This window comes from Ambystoma mexicanum, chromosome 6p (genome assembly GCF_040938575.1).
Source record: "Ambystoma mexicanum isolate Mex_15411 chromosome 6p, UKY_AmexF1_1, whole genome shotgun sequence".
NCBI classification, from domain to species: domain Eukaryota; kingdom Metazoa; phylum Chordata; class Amphibia; order Caudata; family Ambystomatidae; genus Ambystoma; species Ambystoma mexicanum.
The window spans coordinates 298,029,216-298,050,776 of NC_090935.1; the positions used below are offsets into that span (position 1 = coordinate 298,029,216).

The 21,561-nt window shown below is 44.0% G+C and overlaps 1 protein-coding gene across 1 annotated transcript in view; it reads right to left on the bottom strand.

The window, feature by feature from the left end:
* Positions 1-21,561, bottom strand: part of FECH (ferrochelatase) — a 304,793-nt gene that overhangs the window by 114,640 nt on the left and 168,592 nt on the right. Inside the window, exon 7 of the mRNA XM_069627038.1 lies at positions 7,713-7,811. Coding sequence (XP_069483139.1) covers positions 7,713-7,811 — 99 coding nt within the window. The remainder of the gene's footprint in view (positions 1-7,712; positions 7,812-21,561) is intronic.

Below are 21,561 nucleotides of genomic sequence, written 5' to 3' on the forward strand. Positions count from 1 at the left end.
AGCAATACTATCCCTAGTGTGACATCCACTGTACCCATGGACCTTCAGATTGTTTTCTTTCTGACATGAGGTTGCATGAAGTGTAGCGCGAGTACAGATGTAATAAAGCATAGAAGAGTAGAAAAGCCAGAAAACATCTATGCACCTTCTATTCCACAGGGGAGGAAGGGTGGGCGCATGTGAATCTAAGCAGATGAAAGCATCAGAAATATGATTACGATGAGTAATGTATCCCTTCTGAGGCTTGTGGATCTGCTCAGATCACATGCTATGCATAGATTAGCGAGCAGTGTGTGGAGAAGGTGGTGGGTTGGGAGAAGGTACAGCAGCAAATAGATGTTTTAGCACCGCTTGTCCCACCTGTGAATCTGCTTTAGAGTGTGTGTCAATGCAGTAGTGCCGAGTAAAAGTATTAATGGAGCTCCATGTAGCCTCTTTGCAAATGGCGTCCAGCGGGACGCTTTCAATAAAGGCCAAAGTAGCTCATGTAACCCTGGTAGAGTGAGCTCTTGGTGTGAAAGGAAGAGTTTTGTTTGATAGTGAAATGCATACAGCTCTGCTACTCTCTATCGATTTGGAGATGGTGTTTTTTGAAACGTGATCACATTCCCTGACGGGTACTATGGAGACAAACAGCTAGTCTGTTTTTCGTAGCGGTTTTGTCTTGTTTACATAGTAAGGAACCGCCCTTCTTTCATCTAGTTTATGGAGGTTTTTCTCAGCTGAGCTTTAAGAGTTTTGAAAGAAAGCAGGTAGTTCAATGGACTGGTTGACATGGAACTTGGATATGAACTTGAGTGAAATCCTAGGGTGTATTCTTGGTACCAACTTGTCTTTGTGGATAACAAAGAAAGGGTTGTGCACTGACAAAGCTTGTAGTTCATGTACTCTTCTTATGGAGGTGATGACCACCAGAAAAGCCGTTTTATATGTTGGGTATTTAAGGCTGGATTTTTGCATTGGCTCAAAGGGGGAACCTATGAGCTTTGCAAGTACCACATTTAGATCACAGCCTGGAGGTGGGTTTGAAATGGAGGGTGGGAGAGGGGGTTAGGGGTAAAGCCTTTTTACTCCTTCCATGAATGCCTTAATGACAGGGACTTTCCACAAGTACATCTTGCTCTGAGAAGTGGTGTACGCAGATAGAGCAGCTAGGAGAACCTTGATGGAGTTGAATACTAGTAAGTGGAGCATGTAATGTAGAATGTGTGACGGGCGTACATTCGATTGGGTTTACCTTTTTTGACTGGCACCATATTACAAATCTTTTCCATTTGTTAAAATAACAGTGTCTGGTGTTTGGTTTGCATGCCTCTGAGGATATCCAGTACGTTGCGCGGATGAGTATGTGGACCGGATCAATGTGTAGATCGGATGAGTGTACAGAGCGGATGAGCGTACAGAGCGGGTGAGTACACAGAGCGGGTGAGTGCGTAGGCAGACAGGAGTGCATGCGCGGGGTAGACAGGAGCGCATGCGTATGGAATACATGAGTGCATGCGTGGGACACACTGGAGAATGAGGGATAGACTAGAGCACGCAAGGTAGACTAGAGTGCGGGAGTGTGTCGAGCAGACAGGTGTGTGTAGGGCAATCTTGAACGCCTGAAATGAATAAAAATGCAAAGAACGGACCTGATCGCATAGAATTGCATGACGTACATAATATGCTTTGGAATGCAGGGAACATTTGAAAGAGCATACATCATAACACACCCCACGCTTACTCTCTTCTTTACACCACCACTCAACTAGAACACAGAGATACTATGACACCATTCGGTATAACTGTTCTCATATCAACATCTCCCGCTCACTCCCCATCACTCTAAGTAAACACTGCTGGTTTCACCCCCCCAGCCAGGCGTTCTCCTCAGGCCTAACGCAACCACACTCGGTCTGGATAAATCCCGCCAGAGCGGACACATACTCCTGATCTCTCAACCACCACACCTACCGCTAAGAAGCAGCTACCACACGAATTCCGCACCAGCTGCACACATACCTGGTGCGCACACGCAACTTTGGACTCCGTCTACTCTCTCTACTGACCCGAACTTTGGTTCCCAAGGGCGTTCAACCTACCAGCGCCTTCAGACCATACCAATGGTATATAAGGCGCTATATAAATGCAAAATAACATAACATACGCCTTTGAGGTAGTTTTAAATGGCCAAACTCTATGACTTCAGGAGCCAAGCTGCTAAGTTCATGGAATGAGGATGTTGGTGTAACGTTGTCCCCCTGTGTTGGGTGAGCATGTTGTAGGGGCACAGGAATTTGTTTGGATCGCACATTGCCAGTTTGCGCAGATACGGAAACTAAGTTTGTCTTGCCCACATGGGAGCAACCAAGATTAGTGTCACTTGTTCCTGGTGCATTTTGTTCAATATCCTGCTCAGTAGCGGTATTGGGGGTGGGGGAGTGTAGGCAAATTTCCCTGAACAGCTCATCCACAGGGTGTTCCCCTTGGATCTGCGTTGGGAAAGCCTGGATGCACAGTCTGGGCATTGTGTGTTTTGGCTTGTGGCGAATAATTCTAAGGGATGATAGCCCCAGAGGGAGAAAATATCATTTGAGATGTTTCTGCTGAGCTGCCACTCGTGCTCTTCGGGTAGAGGATCTCTGCTTAATGAGTCTGCCAACATGTTGTGCTGCTTGAGTGCCCACTTCCAAATTTTTTGTGCTAGCCTGGTCAGACTTGGAAAGTGTGTGGCTTCCTGCTTGTTTATGTAAAACATGGCAGTGGTGCTGTCCATGAGGATTTGCACTGTTTGGCCCAACAGATGTACTTGAAAAGCTTGTACGGCTTTGAACACTGCTAGTAGCTCTAAAAGGTTTATTTGATTTTGGGCTGTGATATGGGTCCACAGGCCATGCGTTTTGTGGTGAAGGTAATGGACTCCCCAACCGGTGAGCGATGTGTCTGTAGTGACAAATCGCTTACACTGCAGGGTTGTGAAAAAGTTTCCCGTTTAATAGATTTTCCTTTGTCCAATAGCGTAGCGCTTAAACTAGGGTTAGCGAAACAACCACTAGATCATCTCACTGACCGCTTGCCTGAGACCACTGTTTCACTGACCATTGCTGCATTGGGCGCATGCGCAATGTATGTGCGGCACATGGTAAATGCATGAAGCCATCATTCCGAGCAAGCGCATTGCTCTGCGTACGGTTATTTGCAACCGGCTAGATACTGAGGTATTTGTAGCAGTATGTTTTGCACTCTTTCGTTTGATGGAAAGACTAGACCCTCTTCTGCGTTTATGACAGCTCCCAAGAACTCTTGTCTTGCTTGGAACAAAACTTGTTTTTTTCTCATTAACTGAGAATCCCAATTGGAACAGAAGATTGATTGTTCCCTGGGTATTTCACTTGCAAATTTTGGGGGGATTCCCCTGTTATCAGCCAGTAATCCAGATAAGGGTTCACTGGGATTGATTCTCTGCGCAGGTGCGCTGCCACTACCGCTAGTACATTGGCATAGCCTCCTTTCCAAGGGTATTCACCAAAGGGTAGCACCTTGAAATGGTAGTGTTGGTTTGCAATTTTGAAGCGCAGGAATCTTCTGTGCACTGGGAACATTGAAATATGAAAGTATGCATCTTTCATGTCTAAGGTTGCCATGTAGTCCCCCTGTTTTATCAGTGGGATTACTTCCTATAGCGTCATGCAGAATGTTTGTGGCTTGCCATTGGTGTTCGCAGGGCGCAGGTCTAGGACAGGGCGCACTGTTAGGCCTTTTTTCGGCACATAAGTACATTGAATAAATACCCTTGTTTACCTGGTTTGTCGGGAGGATTGCTATGGCGTCCTTTAGTAGCAGTGCTTTCACTTCTTCTAACAGCATGTGTTGTTCTTCCCGGTTAGTTTGTCTTTGTCTTGGCGGGTGGATGGCTGGTGTTTGTATTAGCTCTATGCAATAGCCCCCTCTCCCCCCGCCACGGTGGAAAGTACCCACTTGTCCGACGTGATCCCCCTCCCATGCGTGGTTAAAGTGAGGGATACAACCTCCTGCTGTAGAGGAATGGGAGGGAACCTGTAGCGGGTTAGTCATTGCTTAGGAGGGGTGAAGCCCCCTCTTGAGGAGGAGGATCTGCCCCTACTTTTGGACCTTATTTGGCCCCTTTGAAAACTCTGTAGGGAGAACTGCGCTTGTGAAGAACCCTGCGACAAACACCCTGGTTGTAACTGGAGGACCGCTGGAAGTTCTGTCCTCCAAACCAGCGTGTATTTGAAACTCCTCTGTGCCCAAAGGGTTTGTTAGTAAGTTGTCCCAGGGATTTGAGGGAGTCTTATTCCTCCTGTTTAAAGGGGAGCCTGGGTCTCCAATTTGAAACCCGACTGACGGAGCCATGCATGGCGTTTGATGAATGTACCTTCTGCCACAATTCACCCCGCATTGTCTGCAGCGTCTAAGTTATTTTTAAGAATGCATCATGCTATTTGTCTTCATTCAGCAATAGTGTGTAATAGCTGCATCTTTAGGGGCTCTAGAACCAAGTCTATTTGTTGTGCAACCTCTCCCACTTGTGGCAACTGTAGCTGGATAAAAGCATAGTGTTGTTAGCAAATCTTATTTGATAGGTAGCCGAGGAGGCTACTTTCCTGCCCAGGGTGTAGATTTTCTTACTCTCCTTGCCAGGAGGGGCTTCGGCAGAGGATAGGGGTATTCCTGCCCTCTTCCTTGTAGTGGTGACTACAAGAAAGTCAGGCTTTAACTGCCCCCTAAAGGGTCCGATGGGGCTGGTCTGAAAATGTTGGGGGTAAGTAGAGACTGCTGAATATGCCTCTGGATAGATTGAAGCAGAGGGATGAACTGTGCTGCAGATCTCCTATCCCCCCTCCAAGGATGTCCTCTACAAAGTCTATCAACTTGAGCTTCGTGTTCTGCAGCCTTTAAGAGCAGGTCATTGTACTGCAGTTGGTTGTCCACCAGGGAAACAGCCACCGGTTGGTCGGTATGGTCTGGGGATTAGATGATATATACGTCATCATCATCATAGTATTGGTCTAAGACCCCTTGGTTGCTGGGTCTGTAAATGAGCCAGGGTCTTGTGAGCCTTGAGTGTCATAATAATATGTGTCCTGACCTATGTCTTGATATGACGAGTTACAAAACTAGACATTCTGCACATGACCCTATCAAACTGTTCTGGGGTCCATTGGGAGGAGCTTGGCGACACTGTCGGTAGAGGCTCTGGAGTAGGGGGCTATTTGGGATGCCTTGCCCCTAAAAGGGTGTGCTCAGGGGTAGGAAAAACCCTACTCTTTGAACTTTGTGATTTCGAGGCTTGGGGCGTTGACGATTTTTTGAGTTTTTCAACGTTCTGGCCTTAAGTAGGGTGTCAGGGACGTGTTTTTTAATTAAGTTGCTCATTCTAGAGCTTTTTGCAGGAGACGTCGACGTGTCTTTCGATGCACGGTTGCCGGAAACCCAAGGACTTTCGGGGGCCTGTCATGTGGTGATCACAACCACGTTTGGTCCAGAAGACAGGGAATGGTCGGACCTTCCCTTCGACAAGAGCGTGTGGCTGATCGGTCGACGACATAGTCGACTTTCGGCCAGGGGGGACATGCTTGTTGTGGCTTGTAGTGGAGGTGCTTGAGCCGCCGGGTGTCGTCTCTGTAGCAGAACCACCGGCCTGCCTGTTGGAGTCAGGGGCTCGCACGTGGGAATCCATTGGATCCTGATCGCCTTCGGCGTCACTTAGGACACTGACACGGCCATGGCTGGAGGCTCCCTCGACATCCATGCCGGCCTCGGCCTGCATGGCGTAGTGGGCCCAGCATTTAGTGTTGCGGTCCTTTGAAGTTTTTGGCTTAAACAGTTTGCAAGACTTGCACTGTTTTTCGGCGTGGTCCCTAGGGAGGCAAAGGTTACACACTCAGTGTGAATCCTTCCAGGTAAACGTACTGTTACAGGAAGGACAACATTTAAAAGGAGTATTTTCCATAGTGTATAAAGATGGCAGCATGGCAAAATAAAGGCAGTATAGGGGAATATGCATTCTCTACGCGAGATGGAATATGAACCTCCAGCCACTCTTCCTACTGTTCAGGGCCGAGGCCCGATGGGGCATAGATAGGCCGCAGACAAAGTTTGTCAAGGTGGGAGTCGTTGACGAATGGTCTTGTCATTGAAAGCCATTGCCGGAGATCTTACGGTGTACGGTTGTCAAAAGGACAGAAAGAAAGTCTAACTTTAAACTTTTTATAAGTAATGGCATCAGCTAAGAAGGAACTCTGCGATACGCGTCCATCTATGATGGTGGAAAAAAAAACAATCTGAGGGACTTTGTCATGTGAAGGACCATGGGTACAGTGGACGTCACACTAGGAATACTATTACCGGCGTGCCCTGTCGACGCCCCTTTGAGAGTTTCGAAAACAAAAAATGTAATACTTTGCAGCTACCACTAGATGTCGGCCGATGCATAGCATGTGATCTAAGAAGATCCACAAGCCTCAGAAATATATATATAATAAAAAGAAAAGACAATCAGATAACTATTTTTACATGCACTGCATATTATATTACAATATTGCAAAGAAACTATGCACTGCAATATTGTACGATGTACAGGGTTCGAAATTGAGGGGAGCCTGGAGCTATTTAGCTCCTGCTTCTAGCCTAGGAGAGCCTGGCTAGCTTTAAAACAACAGCTACCAGGAACCTATGGTTGCCTTACAAAATATGCAAATGTAACATTCATTTTGAGCATTTGAGAATGCGATTAACGAAGCAGTAGGACACATCTAGTACATCTTTAAACATAATGAATTATACGTAATGGACAAAAAGTTCAAGTGTTCATCTCATGCGGAAGTTAAGATTCACGTTGCGCCCGGTACGTGCTCCTTGTTCCCCAGCGGTAGCTCTGCCTACTGGGTGATGCCCGACACCCAGGAGCTGGTCTTAGTTCCCCCTCATCAAATCTTAATTTTGAACCCTCTATATACATGCAATGTGATAATTCCATATACAGATTGCCTTGCATGCTTTCATATTTAAACTTTGAAGATCACAAAGTAGTCAATATAGAAGGATAAGTACATGAATAAGTTGAGAAGAGCAATCATTCAAAGTGATAAAGGCTGCTCCCAAGCTGTTGAAGGGTATTTCACTTGTCAGTGTTCCCATGGTAAAGAGAATGACTACACATGGTGCTAGATTTACGTTAGGCCATCACCACCAATATCCTGATGGCTTGGGCCGATAAGCTTTCTGATAGGGGCCCCTCTGTGGATTGCCGAGATTGGTCTCAGACATTGCCCCTTCTCCCAGCTGGTCCATTTAGAGCTGCGAGGGGGTGAAGGGTGTATATTGGTCCTCCTGGCATTGTTCAGGATTTGGCAAAAGGGCATATACAGTGCCCCCAAAAAATGGTACAGTGAATAAAACTTGCAGTCAGCCTGTTCCCTGCGGTCCCCCTCCCAAAATGTATGCCACTGTGCAAGGGCACAGCATGCTGTACTGCTGGAGCCACTGCACTACCACTAATCTGCTCATTTAGAATTCTGGGGTGAAGGAATATACCAGACGTTACAGACAGCGTTCATGTGCTCATAAGCAGTTAGTCGTTTCAATTACACGTTCACTTAACCATTCTGTGTGCACATTTCACATCACACTATTTAAAAACTTTGATACATTTCCAGGAAATAATTTAATCTGCCTAAGAGCTGGAGTGGAACACAGCAGTAACTTACAGACATTGGCAAGGAATGCGCTGAGAAAAGAATGACAACATCTCCCCTCTTCTCGGCTGGAAACATTCCCAATTCTTTCTGGATATGATCGGCAAAGCACTAAAATTAAAAAACAGATACACTTAAGGACATTAAAAGCTATAAACATATAAAGTCACAAGCAAAACTTTATCACAACGAGAAGCTGCAATCTTTACAATTACACCATTTACCCATGTCCAGGTTTTGATAGAAGGGAAAACAACGCACAATTTATGTGCCTTAAAAATAGTAACTTTGCTAAAGGAAAAGTGTTTTTCGCGGCAGTGGTGTCTACTGAAAATTAGCTACTGGACCAATGAATGTGGTTTTAGAGGCCAAGAAGGATTTAATCAAAACCCAAATAAAGTTAATCTGAAATAGGATCCTATTTGGGGATTTATAAGAGCACTTGGTTAGCAGCTAAAAACACATGTATAACTATATAAAACAGAAGAGAATCCCTCTTTAGAGATGTGGTGAATGGAAATGTAAACTTCCACATGTGTACACTATCACAATGAGGTTTGAGCCCAAGATCTATTGATGACTTTCACCTACCGATTGTTTGCCAGCAGAGTAAAAAAGAGCATAACATGTAGTGATCTACCGATGGTGGGCGACTAGACATTCTTCAACCCCATTTCTTTTCTCTCGCTATACCTCTGAGCTCTCAGCTATAATCTCTTCCTTTGGTCTTTCTCATCACTTTTACGGAGACAACACACAACTCTTTCTATCTTGCTCGTCTTTTACTCACGCAATTCACCATACCCTCACAGCTGGTCTCTCTGCCAACAAATCCTGGATGGCTTCTCATTTCCTTACTTAAACGCACGGAAGATTGAAGTACTATTCTTCCGTGCCAACACTATTCCACCTCACCCACCACCTTCTTCTATAGCTTTTCCACCTGCTAGCCTTACTATCTCTCCCACTGCTCGCAATCTTGGTCTACATCTTGATTCGAATCTTTCTTTTGATCACCACATTTCCCTTACCTCTCGCTCTTGCCGTTTTCACCTTCACAACATCCGTAAAGTTCGCTCTTTTCTTACCTTTCAGGCCACTAATCTTCTCATCTCTCCCTTAATTCTTTCTCAATTTTTTACTGCTCCAACACTCTTTGGTCTCCCAAGTTCTGGCCGCACTCCCTTGAAATCAATCTATAACTCTTCTGTACTTTGTCTTCTTTCCTATCGTGACTATCTCTTCCTCTCTCGTCTCACTTGGTTGGCTACCATTTCATTCTCAACTTAAATTCCATTTTCTATGCTTAGTTTTCAAATCACTCTATCCGCTTGCTCCTGGCTATCTTGCCTCTCTTCTTTCCTTTTATTGTCTATCTCGCTCTTGGTGTTCCTCTATTCCTTTAGATTTAATGTTCCACGTCCACCTTGTGCCCAGTCCCGCTTTAGTTCTTTTCAGCTACTCACCCCGCCTTCACTGGAATGCCCTCCCTGTGGCTATTCGTTCTATTACTGACTATTGTACTTGCCGTTCTTCTCTGAAAACACATCTTTTACATTCTTCCTGATTGTTTGCTACCAGCACTAATGATCTGAATTATACCCACCATTATTATTGTACTGTGTTTTGATTTTAAAGTGTACAGCGCTTTGGACAAGAGCGCTATATAAAACATAATAAAATCCAAATAAAATACAAATTTCTTTTTTAAAAACAGAGCTTCATTACATTAAAAGTATGGCGCAATGATCAAATTTGGGGGGCTCTGTGACATTTCGATCTGAGACAAGCCCGTCAGCCCAGAACTTTGAGTTACAAATGCTTTCCATCATCTACAGTAGTTCTCAAACGACGCTCGTTTCAACCATTATCCCTCATAGACACTCTGAACAAATTACCAGATTTCACAATAAGAAAATAAGTCCCATAATAACAAAAAAAAATACAGGGGGTTTCAGCCTTATTTTCCAACTACCTCACTACTAACCACTTTTAAAGACCTACCCATTTCATCCACACAGCAGCTGCTTCAAAACAAGACAACTACACTCATTTTCTCATTCAGGCTCTGGGATTCCATCTGACCAGACTGTAAAATTCTGAATGGTTCCCAGTTAATCTGCTGCATCATCCACAAACACCTCTTGAATAGAGGCCTGCCCTACCTCTTGCCCATAAAAAAAGGAAACATCCCCACCATGAACCTCAGATTGCCCCCCCCCCTAAACTAGCCTAGCCCTTGCAAATGTGGTAAGAATCACATAGGCAGCCGCTCACTTGCTAATCATGGGCTCAAACTCTGGAACAATCTATCCCAGGAGACCAGATTGGAGCGGTCTTTCAATAGGTTCCGGAGGAAATTCAAAGCCAGGCTTCTGTCCACAGCCTACTAGCTCAGAGTCACACTGCAATGCACTATGGCTTTGCAATTAGCTGTAAAGTTTTATTTGTTCTCCCAAGGAAATCACCATCTTTATTAAGAGCAGTGCTAGTTAATATATAGCTTAAGCAACCCAAGGCTCACAGCTCTCAAGGGTGCAACAACGAACCACATCCGCATTTCCACTTATTGGGGATCGTCAGTGTGGTGTAAGTTAATATTAGAGATTGGAAAATTGGAGTACGTTTACCACTCACCATCAATGTTATGGTCAGTTTTAAAAAGCAAGAGAAAAACCCCTCTGCCTGCAACGTGCAAGTACAATAGACTATTTCAGCCAAAACGCCACACAAGCTCAGCGCCACCTGGTAGCCAACATGTTGTAGAAATATATATTTAGTGATTCCACTAGGGTGGTAAAACTGGACATATTCTTGATCTACAGTCCCACCCCACAATTCTAGGCAAGAAAAAAAAAAAACTGATTTCTGAACACTTTACATTTATTTCAAGAACCAAGTTGACGTCAAACAAAGGTGGTCTCGAGCTTTATACCAAGGAAATCACTACAAAGTTATATTCACAAGCAAATTGTCAACACAAATTTTTCCCTGCCTACATGAATCTTGCTACTTCACACATAAGCACTCATTACCATAATCCGTTCTAGGTATATATATATATATACACATATATATATATATACTAGGCATTTTATAATTCAATAATAGCATTGGCGCTTATCATCCAGTGTGAGTACACCAATAAAGAGACATTTCCAAAGCTGCTTCAAAAACTATTTTCTGCAGTATCAAAACAAGGATGACATCAGAGAAAAAGTTACTTGAATAAATGGCATTTATAAACATATTCATTTTACGTCGCTCCCCTGTATAGGTTTGTGCATGTATTCGCTATGTGCAGGTCATTTAAAATGTAGACAAGAACAAATTACAACCGATTCCTACACATTTTGGGTTAGGAAAATCCTTGTGCACTCTTCTCTGAACATGTGCATGCAGTTTTCAGAATATGTATTTGCAGCTTTCTCTGAACATGTGTATGTACCTTTCAATCTAAATATGTGTGCAATTCTCAATCTACCCGTTTGTGGACTGCTTTCACTGTACATATGTGTAATTTTCATTCTATTCCCATTTGCCTTCAACTCTACAAGTTTGGGCTGGAGATGTTATCTTCTCCAGTAAAAAGGTACCATGTTAAAGAAGCCCTTTCCGCTCATATACACATAGATCTACATGTGCAATTCAGGATAAGGACCTTCATTGGTTTAACACTTTGCATGAATTTCTGTAAATAGGATGAATTCTCTGTGCTCATTTCTGTTTGTGAAACTAGACTAGACTTGCACCGGCCACAAATTTACATATCACCACATTAGACAATAGTGCTTCATGAATACACTATGGTCAGATGATTCTATATCAGCATGTGCCAAGTATTCTATTTAATGGTGCTTAGTTTTGCAAAAACACTTCTGTATTTAAGTTGCACCAAAATGTTGTCAGTTTTAAACATCGCCTCTCAAACAAAAATGCATTTGACTTTAAGGAAATGACATATCACTTTGTGCTCAATTTAAATGGAGACACAGGGTAGCATATTTAACACAGCACCGGTATCTTTGGCACGTTAGTATTCCCATTGGATGCCAGTCCTCTAATTACCCAGATTTAAGCATGAATACTCTTAGAGTGACAATTTGGAGTTCTATTGGGGGCTCTACTTACATCATAAATGTGGCTTCTCATTTTGGGTACACAGTTTAGACCCGCAATCTGGAGCTTCTGCCTCAACAAGTTCAACTTCAGCTCGCTGTCTGAAACCCAATTTCCAATATGGACTGATCACCTCTATGGAAGGGCTTCCGTCTCCAGCATTCTTAGGAAAAAGTTATTCAAAATGGTTTCAGCTCTGCTGCCACAGCCACCTCCTTCCAGTTGTATCCAGAAATAGCCTTCAATATTCATCTTTAATATTCATACTATCGTATCGAAGCATACCACTGAGGCCTATGCACGTAGGTATGAGAATATGCAGATGGCGAATGCACCGCCATAAAAGTTCCAGATCTTAAGAAGCCTTCAGATTTGTGGCATTTAGCCCTGATGACGGAATCTCTTTTCCAAAATGCATTGGCTTCTAGTGCCACAATAACTATCTGGATTTGCACACTGTTTTTTGAAAGGATTAAAGCATTTGGAACGGTTTTATACGAAACTGATTGAAAGTTGCTTGGTTGACTCTCGTTCGTGAAAGGATATAAACATTTAAGAGAAGTATATGACGTAGCTCAACAAGAGCACACCGTGAGCAAACCACGAATTAGGAAGTTTTCCTAGTTCATTTTTTTGGTTCTTCCATTTTACTGACATAGGAGGATCAACAAGACTGATTCGAAGTAAGCATGGTCTTTGGACTCAGGCCTGGAAAATCTAGTTTGAACAAGCCTTGTTCGGCATGTGATTCTTACAATATACAATAAAAAAGTATTAGCTCGTGATCAGGGTCTTATGGCTGCATTCCTTAGGTTGGGGCTGCTGGAGTGAGACATTGTATTGAGAATCCAGTTCCCTGTTCATGCATGTCTATTTCAAGTAAAAGAAAAAACTAAGTAGTATTCAGAGTGGGATGAACTGCATTGCAAAATACAATGGAAGTTTGCAATATTAGTCATTTCTACAAACTTATTATTTTGGTTAAATACAATATACAGCAAAATACAATCATTGAAAATGAAGGACATGTTATGAAAATACACAAGTGGACTTTTCTTCTATACTGACGATCCAGAAGCATAATACATTAATTCTCAGACCTTTCCATTTATAATTCCAATAAACATTTGAAGGTTCGGACTTCGTTTTTTAAATTTTCTTTATTTTACACGTCATAGTTGCAACTTTCAATAGATGTATTTTTCTGCAGATCTTCATCAGGCAATAATTAAAGAAATGTATAACTTTACATTTGTGTTTTTGAAGGTGAAAACAGACCTGTTGCATTTTTACAGGTAGAAAGTTCCTGTTTATATAATCTCAGTTCTCGGCATGTCCTGATCAACCAACCAGTCTCTAGAATCAATTAAAATGCCCTTGTGAGTGGTGGCTCTCAATGTTTCCGAAAAACTCCATGTTCTCGGTTTACTTTAGGCACCTATCCTTCAGCTCCCAAGTTGATTAAAATTTTAAATATTCTTACATGAAATTTGACACCATTGCCCCCATCACAAATGCTGATGAGTCAAACTATATTGCAAAATGAGGCAATAACGTTTTTATTTGGTTTCCAATTACAATCTTCCGTCAAATTTGTTTGATCATATTGTGCATTTTTGGTGTGAATGTGCTGAACAGACCCAACTATTATTCAGATGGTCAATCTTTCTAAATGGAGGTTTAATCTTAAAGGAGTGAAGATTCAAGGGAGGCTAAACAAAAAAGTAATTGCCACTCATGAATTTTAGAGTTCAGAGGAAGAGTGCATAGGACATTGATCTACTCAGGGTAAAATGAGGAAAATGATCAGATCGATGACCATAATGTAAAGTTCAGGAAGATTGGATGGAACATGCAAAGTCAAGTCGTACTTTTTGTCCTTCGCCCATACAGAATGCACCATCACAACCCTGCATGCTTGCAGGCTCTGCACACTGTGGTCTTTTTTTCTCCCAAACTACACCAAGGATTTGAAAGAGGGTGGCAAGCAGGGACGTAAGCTAATATAAAGCTCACCAAGGTACAAATAATGATGTTGCTTAATTTCTGTTATATCTAATCACCAGGCTGGGAACTGTGGAGGATCAGAAGAAGGACACAGAGGCTGTGTTGATATTTAATGCATTATTTTTATTCTAAAGTAATATAAGGCCTAACTCTCCCTATATCTATGGGGTGTTCCCTACCTATTTTTTACTAAGGTGCTTGTCACTCAGGGTGCATGTCCAAAAAACAAGTCTGTACACTGTCCAAATCTAATCTATCTGACCCTACCACTAATGTAACTAAGAACAGGAGAACAGCTCCTTTCACCTGGCTGCTGCGCTTTATCACAGGGTTTTCTATGTTCCAGTCAATAGACCATAGCCAAGTTGTCTCTAGTTACCTTCTGGATTAAGTTCTGCAACTCTTGTAGGGGACTGGCAACTTTCCTTTCCCCTTTTATGCCAAACATCTTACTTTTGTGTAAGTTCCTTATCAGGTTCTAGCCTCTCTTCCCAGGGGGCGGTTTCATGTATGATCTTTGACTTTCTGGTCTCCTGGGTTTATGTCCCAAATGTCTTCATTATATTCTCTTTCTCATCTTCCGAAAGATTGCTGTGACCGCACATCTTGACGGAGAGGCCACGCAGGCCTTCCAGGTTTATTACTTAACTAGATCCCTTACTCAAGAGCTCAATACCAACACACTAGTCTCATGCATATCACACACGTCTTGAAAAATACCCATGTCGGGTCGATACACGTGTCAGCTTCAAATGTGTAATTTTAAATCACCTAAATACAAGTGACAAGACTTCTCATTTATTGCTTGACAAGTTAAACTTTACAGCCAATACCAATCAGTGACCCAGCACCTGGAGGTACCCGTCTGTCGACTTTATGGCTGGCCCCAACAGTGCACTGTGTTGTATTCTCCTGTACCTGCAACGGGTTCTTTGGTGAGGCAAGCTGCCATCTTGATTAACAAGTCCCCGGACAGCACATTCCCCACTAGAAACCAACCTATGGGATGCACAGTGCAAGCCCAGGGTGGCTGGAGTCCTTCTTTGTTTTCTGGGCTGTGCCTAGATGATGCACTGGGGCCCTGACTAAATCAGCAAGCTCTCATGGTCCTCTGAAACACGGGGTTGCAGGCCGCAGGCATCCATAAGCTACTGGTGTTACAGTGCAGTAAGGGACTAACCCTCCCACAGCCTCATTACTCCAGCTAAGTCTAGGTGTAGACAACACCTCCCCCATAATGGGATAAATCTCACTCTAGATGTTCTGGGGCTCATGGCTCATTAGCCCGGGGAGGGGAGGCAGGTCTTCTCTCTCCCTCCCTCCCTCCCTCGTTGGGGATGCTGGTGGCTCAGGCCTACTTTGAACTTCCACCCCCTCTCCACCTTTGGCACTACACTTGTAAAGAAGCACTGCAGGGGAGCAGCTTCTGCAGTCTCTCCTTCTCCAAGCTCTCATCAACGTGTGGGCTGTGGGAGTTTCCCTTTGCCTCTGTCTATTTTCTTCCCAAGAGGGAAAGTACATTTCTGCACGGGTTCAATAGTCTTTAGGGACAACTTCAGTGAAAGCCCTGAAGGGGGGCCACATACAGCAGTGGGCTCCTCTTAGGGGCTCCTCTCCCTCCACGCACATTTATTTCCCAACGCCCTGCCCAAGTGGCTAACTGGACACATCACTTCTCATGAGCTGGCAGCTTAATAAATGTTTACTGCTGACCTTCCAAAAGAAACCGCAAACTTATAATTTCCTTGCACTCTAGACTGGAATAGGTAGGTATAGAACAACATCTAACACAATAGAATTGGTGTGTGTGTGTGTGCGTGTGTCATCGCTCGTCTATGTCATTAGGTAAGCCTGAGGATGGACTAGCACAACCGGAGCCTTAGATTACACCTGCCAGTGCTTAGTTGGAAATCCATTTTCCTCTGCACCTGCAAACTAAAGAAACTTTCTTTAAAAAAAAGAACCTTATGCCAAGACGCACACGCTGTACTACTATTTTTAAACATATGTTTTAATCACTATGTTCAATACTTCAGTAACATCTTGTATCTAGTCTCTCAATTGTCTGTGTAGTGATAAAGTCGAAACAGAGGACATATGATATCTGGGCAACAGTAGCATGGTTACAGGTTTGTAAGACCTATGCAAGTGTTCTCGCACGTGCTTGACACATACTCCCATAACGACATACTAAACCAGTGTCATACCACCAGGTGTTCAACCCCCATTCACTTCCATGTACTATTTCTTTTAATTCATGACGCTTTCAGTAACACACACATCTCATCACATCTAACGTGTGCAGTGTTCTTCCACTTTAGGAGGCAGGTTGTAGCACCAGCACAGGAAAAATTACTGTCTGCTTAATATGGAATTTGGAGTCCAAATAGGAAATGTAATGTTGGGGGATCCAGATTACCACTCTGTCTCCAAAATACATTGTGAAAAGCTTTACAAGTGAGAAAGCATTCAATTCACTGGCCTTTCTAACAGATATCATGGCAAACCCATCTTTCAAGCCCGATTGTTAATGGGCTCAAAAGGTACCCCTTAACCTTTCCACAGAGATCGAAGTTGCTGGGATCTATCCAACTCCAGCTTGTAGCCTAGACGAGCTATGTTTGACTCCCCACGGCAGCTGATGTCCTACAAAACATACTTATGTGATATTAATAGTGAGCTTGGCAATGTGTACACATGAGCACTAGGACACACCTAGATATTTAATGAATAATAAAATTAATATTTAATGAATAATGGGTCATATATAAAAAAAAAAATGGACAAAAGGTTATAGTTTACATCTCGCTTAGAATTTAGATTTATGTCACGCTATGTACTAGGTGAAGCCATATACAAAATAGATGCTTTTGTCACCTGTTCAACAAATCTATTTTGATCTCTTTCCCATCAGGTTCAAGACATTTTGTTTAGCTCCCCATTTACAAGCCGGCATCCTCACCCTTGGAAATATCCTGGATTACCCAAATAATCTTTGTTCCAGTGTTTAGCAAAAAGAGATTGTTCAACTTCCCATTTTCTACCCAGACTGAAAATAATAATAATATACATTTCTTTTATAGCACTACACATCCATGGGTCTCAAAGCGCTGAAATAACAGATATTATTATCCCACAGAGTGGTACTCAATTTAGCGGCTTCTGAAGGATGGAAGGCTGAGCTGACCTTCCCGTGATTCGAACCTGCCACAGCAGGCTGCGCACAGATATCAGGGGAGAGCGCTCAACGCGTTGTTCTATCCGACTGGCTGATGGCCCGTAGTACTCACTTGGCAAAAAATGAAAATAAATGTGTTTGCATCTAGGTTTCTCTGCTGGAATTCCAACATGAGGTGCATTTTTGGTCAAGAGGCGAACGTTGATGCAGTTAACCTAGAGCACATTGGTGACAGAATTAATTTGAGAGTGTGCCATCATCTCAACACGTCTGTTATTCTCTGCTCAGGGCATTCAGCTTTTTATCGCTCATCCACGGGTAGTGAAAACGATTCCAAAACATTTGTTTGCATGCCCGTGTCCAATGTTCCCTAGCCTCCTTGGACAGGGGGTGGCATTACTTGCAAATTTAGTGTAATGTCATGGTGTTACCCATCAACACTTTCAACCCTTTGGCCTGAAGAAAAAAAAAAGGAGAAAGGATCCAGGCAGTCACAATTCTAGGACGTTGATGAGTGTTAGGGAGAATTCTCAGAAATGTGCTAATTCCCTTCTACCTTGGAGATCCCCAGTTCTTTTTGCTGGACTTTAGGACTTTTTATCTCTCATGTAATTTTAATGTGATTTATTCTCTGTGTTTCTTTTGACTTTGGAGTCTGACAAACTCCATAGGCATCATCTTTACATTGTGACACACAGCACCTTCAGTGCAGTGACACAGGGAAGGAAGTCTCTTAGATTTCCAAAAGGTTTAAATACCTTCTCTTGGTGAAGCTACTGTTTCCAAGAGCAGTGAAGTAAAATTGACTTTACTTACATTTTGTAACTTTCTAGACCCAGCACACACTATCTTACCATAGGGTTCTGGAGGGGTTACTTAGTATCCCCTTTGTCTAGTTTCTTATATAACGATTTTATGTCACCCTTTCTACAATTAATGGCTGGCGGCAGTAGTTTACTTTTTACTACCATTGTGTGTTTTTACCGTGGGCTGCAATTGCAGCCTTGGTAAAGCACCCATGGGTGCCCATTTTGTCAAAATGGCCCCGGTATTCTTCTTTCACCATTTTCTGTTAGAAAGCTACTTCTTGAGATTTACTCTGCTCACCAAACCAGGTTTGGTCCCTTTGTTCGTTTTGTCTTTGGTGGAATTCCCGAGTGAAGCCCGCCTCTGGCTCCAGTATGTCTGGCAGGGGCAGGAAGTGAGGGAGGTGCCCGAAACTCCCAGTGCTTAATCCCCTTGGTTACAGGAATGCACCCTAAGGGGATTGCCCGGCTGGCTGTCGGCAAGGACAGCCACCCTGCTGTGTGATTGACAGCTAGGCTGGAATGAATGGGAGAATCCTGCATAAAAGGCAAGGCTTTTTGGCTTGGAAGGCAGAGTTGACCACTGGACGAAGGAATCCAAAGAAGAACTTGGAAGAGACGCCTGCTGCAACACCTGGACCGTTGGTTTGCCCGGTGAAGCCCTCCTGCTGGGCTGAAGCTCCGAATTCACCTCGACTAGAGAAGCCCTGCAAGGAAGACTTTCCCGTTGGTGGGACCAATCAACTGGTATGTTGTTATGTTATTTGGCATTTATATAGTGCTCTATATATCATTGGTATGACCTCAAAGCGCTGGTTGGTTGAACGCCCTCAGGAACCACAGTTCAGGTCAGTAGAGATAGATGGTGTCATAGGGTGCGTGGGTGCACCAGTTATGTGTGCAGCCAGTGTATTTGTCGGGTGTTAGCTGCATCCTAGCGTTAGATGAGAAGTAGAGGATATTAGTTGTATGTGTTTGCAGTCTGCTTGGTGGACATCCAGACTGGGTTTGGCTGCGTTAGGCCTGAAGGACGCTTATGTGAGCAGCTAGGCCGGAATGTCATGGGAAAGCTGCGTTGTATAGGGTGATGAGGTGTTTGTGCGGTCGTGTACGTATGTGAACAGCTAGGCCGAATTAATCAGGGGTATAGCTGTGTGCTAGTTGCGTGATGGTGTATAGAAGAAAGTAGGCATAGTGATGTGATAAGAGTGGTGGTTCCTTTAAAAGCGCCAGAGACCAAACAGGACGGCAGGGAACACATCAGGGTACACAGTGACATTGGGTTGGTCTTATGGTGGAAGGAGGGAGCATACGGATATATAACAGCGTGGACGATAAGAAAGTGGGGTACAATGGTAACAAGAGGGTTGGGTGATACATTGAGATAATAGCGACATCACAGGGATCGGGGGCATGGAGCGCAGCGACACAAGAACCCACAGAGTGGGGTGGGATTACAGCATTAGGGTGGGACATAGGTATGTACAAATGTATGGGGAGTCGGGTACAGAGACACATGCTTGGGGGCACACAGGGATAGGGTTGGGGAGATTTCATCCATTCCATCCGTTCCGTACACTCAATCCATCCATTCATTCATTAATTAATTCCATCACTGCATCTATCTGCTTCTTTATGTCTTCCGCAGTTTATTCCAGCAACTATCCATTCAATGGATGCATTAGTCAATTTCTTCCCTTTCTTCATTTATTCATTCAGTTTATCAATTTATTCAATGCATCCATCTGTTTGTTCGATTTCTTCATCCAGTGATTCTGTTTGTTTGATACATCCATGTATGCCTTCTATCACTTCGATCAGTTCTATCTCTTCCATTCTGTTCATCAACTTCATACATTCCATCATTCATTTCATTCTGTCTATTCATCCGTCAATTCCATATGCATGCAACTCCAAAGTAAGACGTCTGGACATCCTCTCGAAGCTCGTTGTATTTCCACTGCTGCTGCTGCTGCTGCTGCTGGAACCTAAGTGCCAGGGAGAGGAACACCAGATTGTGTGTGTTGCTTTTAAATCAGACCCGAGCGCTAGGAAGATCCTCCGGACTTCCCTGATGCAGGACTGACCAAGCCTGAGCCATCTCAACAGAGTGCTGGATTCCAGAAGCAAGGAAAGTCTGAAGTGGTATCCGCGAACCGCAGTGTTGCTATTTGCTGTCAGACGCGAGGAGCAGAAACACCGAAGGACTGCTGAATTGAAATTTGGCCATTGCTGCCGCTGACGTCCCATTGCAGAGCAGGAGTCCCCAAACGTCCTCCCTCTTGTTCCCACAACTGAGGGTCAGGAACAACAGGATCTGCAGAGCTGTTCAGCAGAACCCAGCTGGAACCATTTCTTCTAACCAGAGGAACTGTAAAGTACAAGAGAACTTACCTCTTGTTGTGTAGCCTTACTTGCTCTCAGTAGAGACCTGTCTTGGTTACCTTGCAGATTTGCTGAAACTTTGCCCCCATACAAGCGTCCCAGCTTGTGGCCCTTAAAGTTTTCTATTTTCTACAAAAATTTCTAAAAACACTGTGCAAGACTTTTTTTTACCTACCTACAAAGATCATCTCCAGCTCCACTTGACATTGTGCAATTAACATTGGCTGTCCTGGCTCCCTGAGAAACTCCTCTTTAACTTTGACTCTGCGCTTTCCCCAGGAAAGGGTTAAACTTATTTGCCATTGGAAGGTTTCCTTATAAGTACCTACCCGTTTGTGAATTATTTGTTATTATTTATCCTCTATTCCATCTTTTTCACCAAACTCAGTATTGCTCCAATTGTACTAATAATACATCAATGTCCACAGTGTCCTAGCTATTTAAGTCACCTGAGGGTGTAGGAAGTGACTGTGTGCCATCCCCAATGGGTATCAACTAATTTAGAGAAACTAAGTGTGCATACAATCTTGCCTAACAATGAGCATGAACCTGGTTTTCTGCATACAGAACTGTTTGTGCCAAATGTGCACAGTAATTTCTATCCTAAATACCCAATCCCTCAACAATAGAGAAGGATAAAATATTATTTCAGAGGGGGCGCGGTTGAGCATAACGAACATGGCCACCCGAGTTGTGAGCTCCGGCCCAGTAGAAGGAAAGCAGGGCTGCACAGGGTGCTGCATCACCCTGGTTCACCCCAGTGTTGTGGGAGCTACTGGCGAGACGCTCTGGATCTCCTGGATCCCACTTTTGAGTCTACAGTGAGGCCCCTGCATCCAAATCGGAGGGTTGGGGGCAGGCAGCCGGCTGTCTCCCATGCAGCTCGGTGGACTGAGGCTTTCGCCTGCCTGTCCAGCTCCTCCTTTGACCACTACACGCTGCGGTGCTGATCCCGGAGACTAGCAAAATGGGAAGCACTTGCGGCTCTGGAGGAGCAAGCCAACCCCTGCGGGCCACCCAGGGGATTTCGCTGATCGGGCGGATGCATTACCTGTCTTTGTGCTCCTGGCTCTTGGTGCCTCTCCTTGGAGTGGATTCAGGAGTTGGAGCAGAGCCGGTGCCTGCTCCTGGTGAACTTTTCTGCTCGGAGGTGAGCGACTATGAGACTTCTTTTCCCCACGTTATGACTAGTGGAGATCTAGAGTGTGGGGTGGAGTCTATGGCTGTAGCCGACCCCCACCTTTGCCCCAGACATTGGGGTGGTATAGTTGCGGGAGTTGAAGTCTGATTGGCCTCAAAAACTGTGCACCATTTTCTTATCTTTCAGCCTAACCTGCTTGCTGTGCGCTTTGGATATGAATCCCAG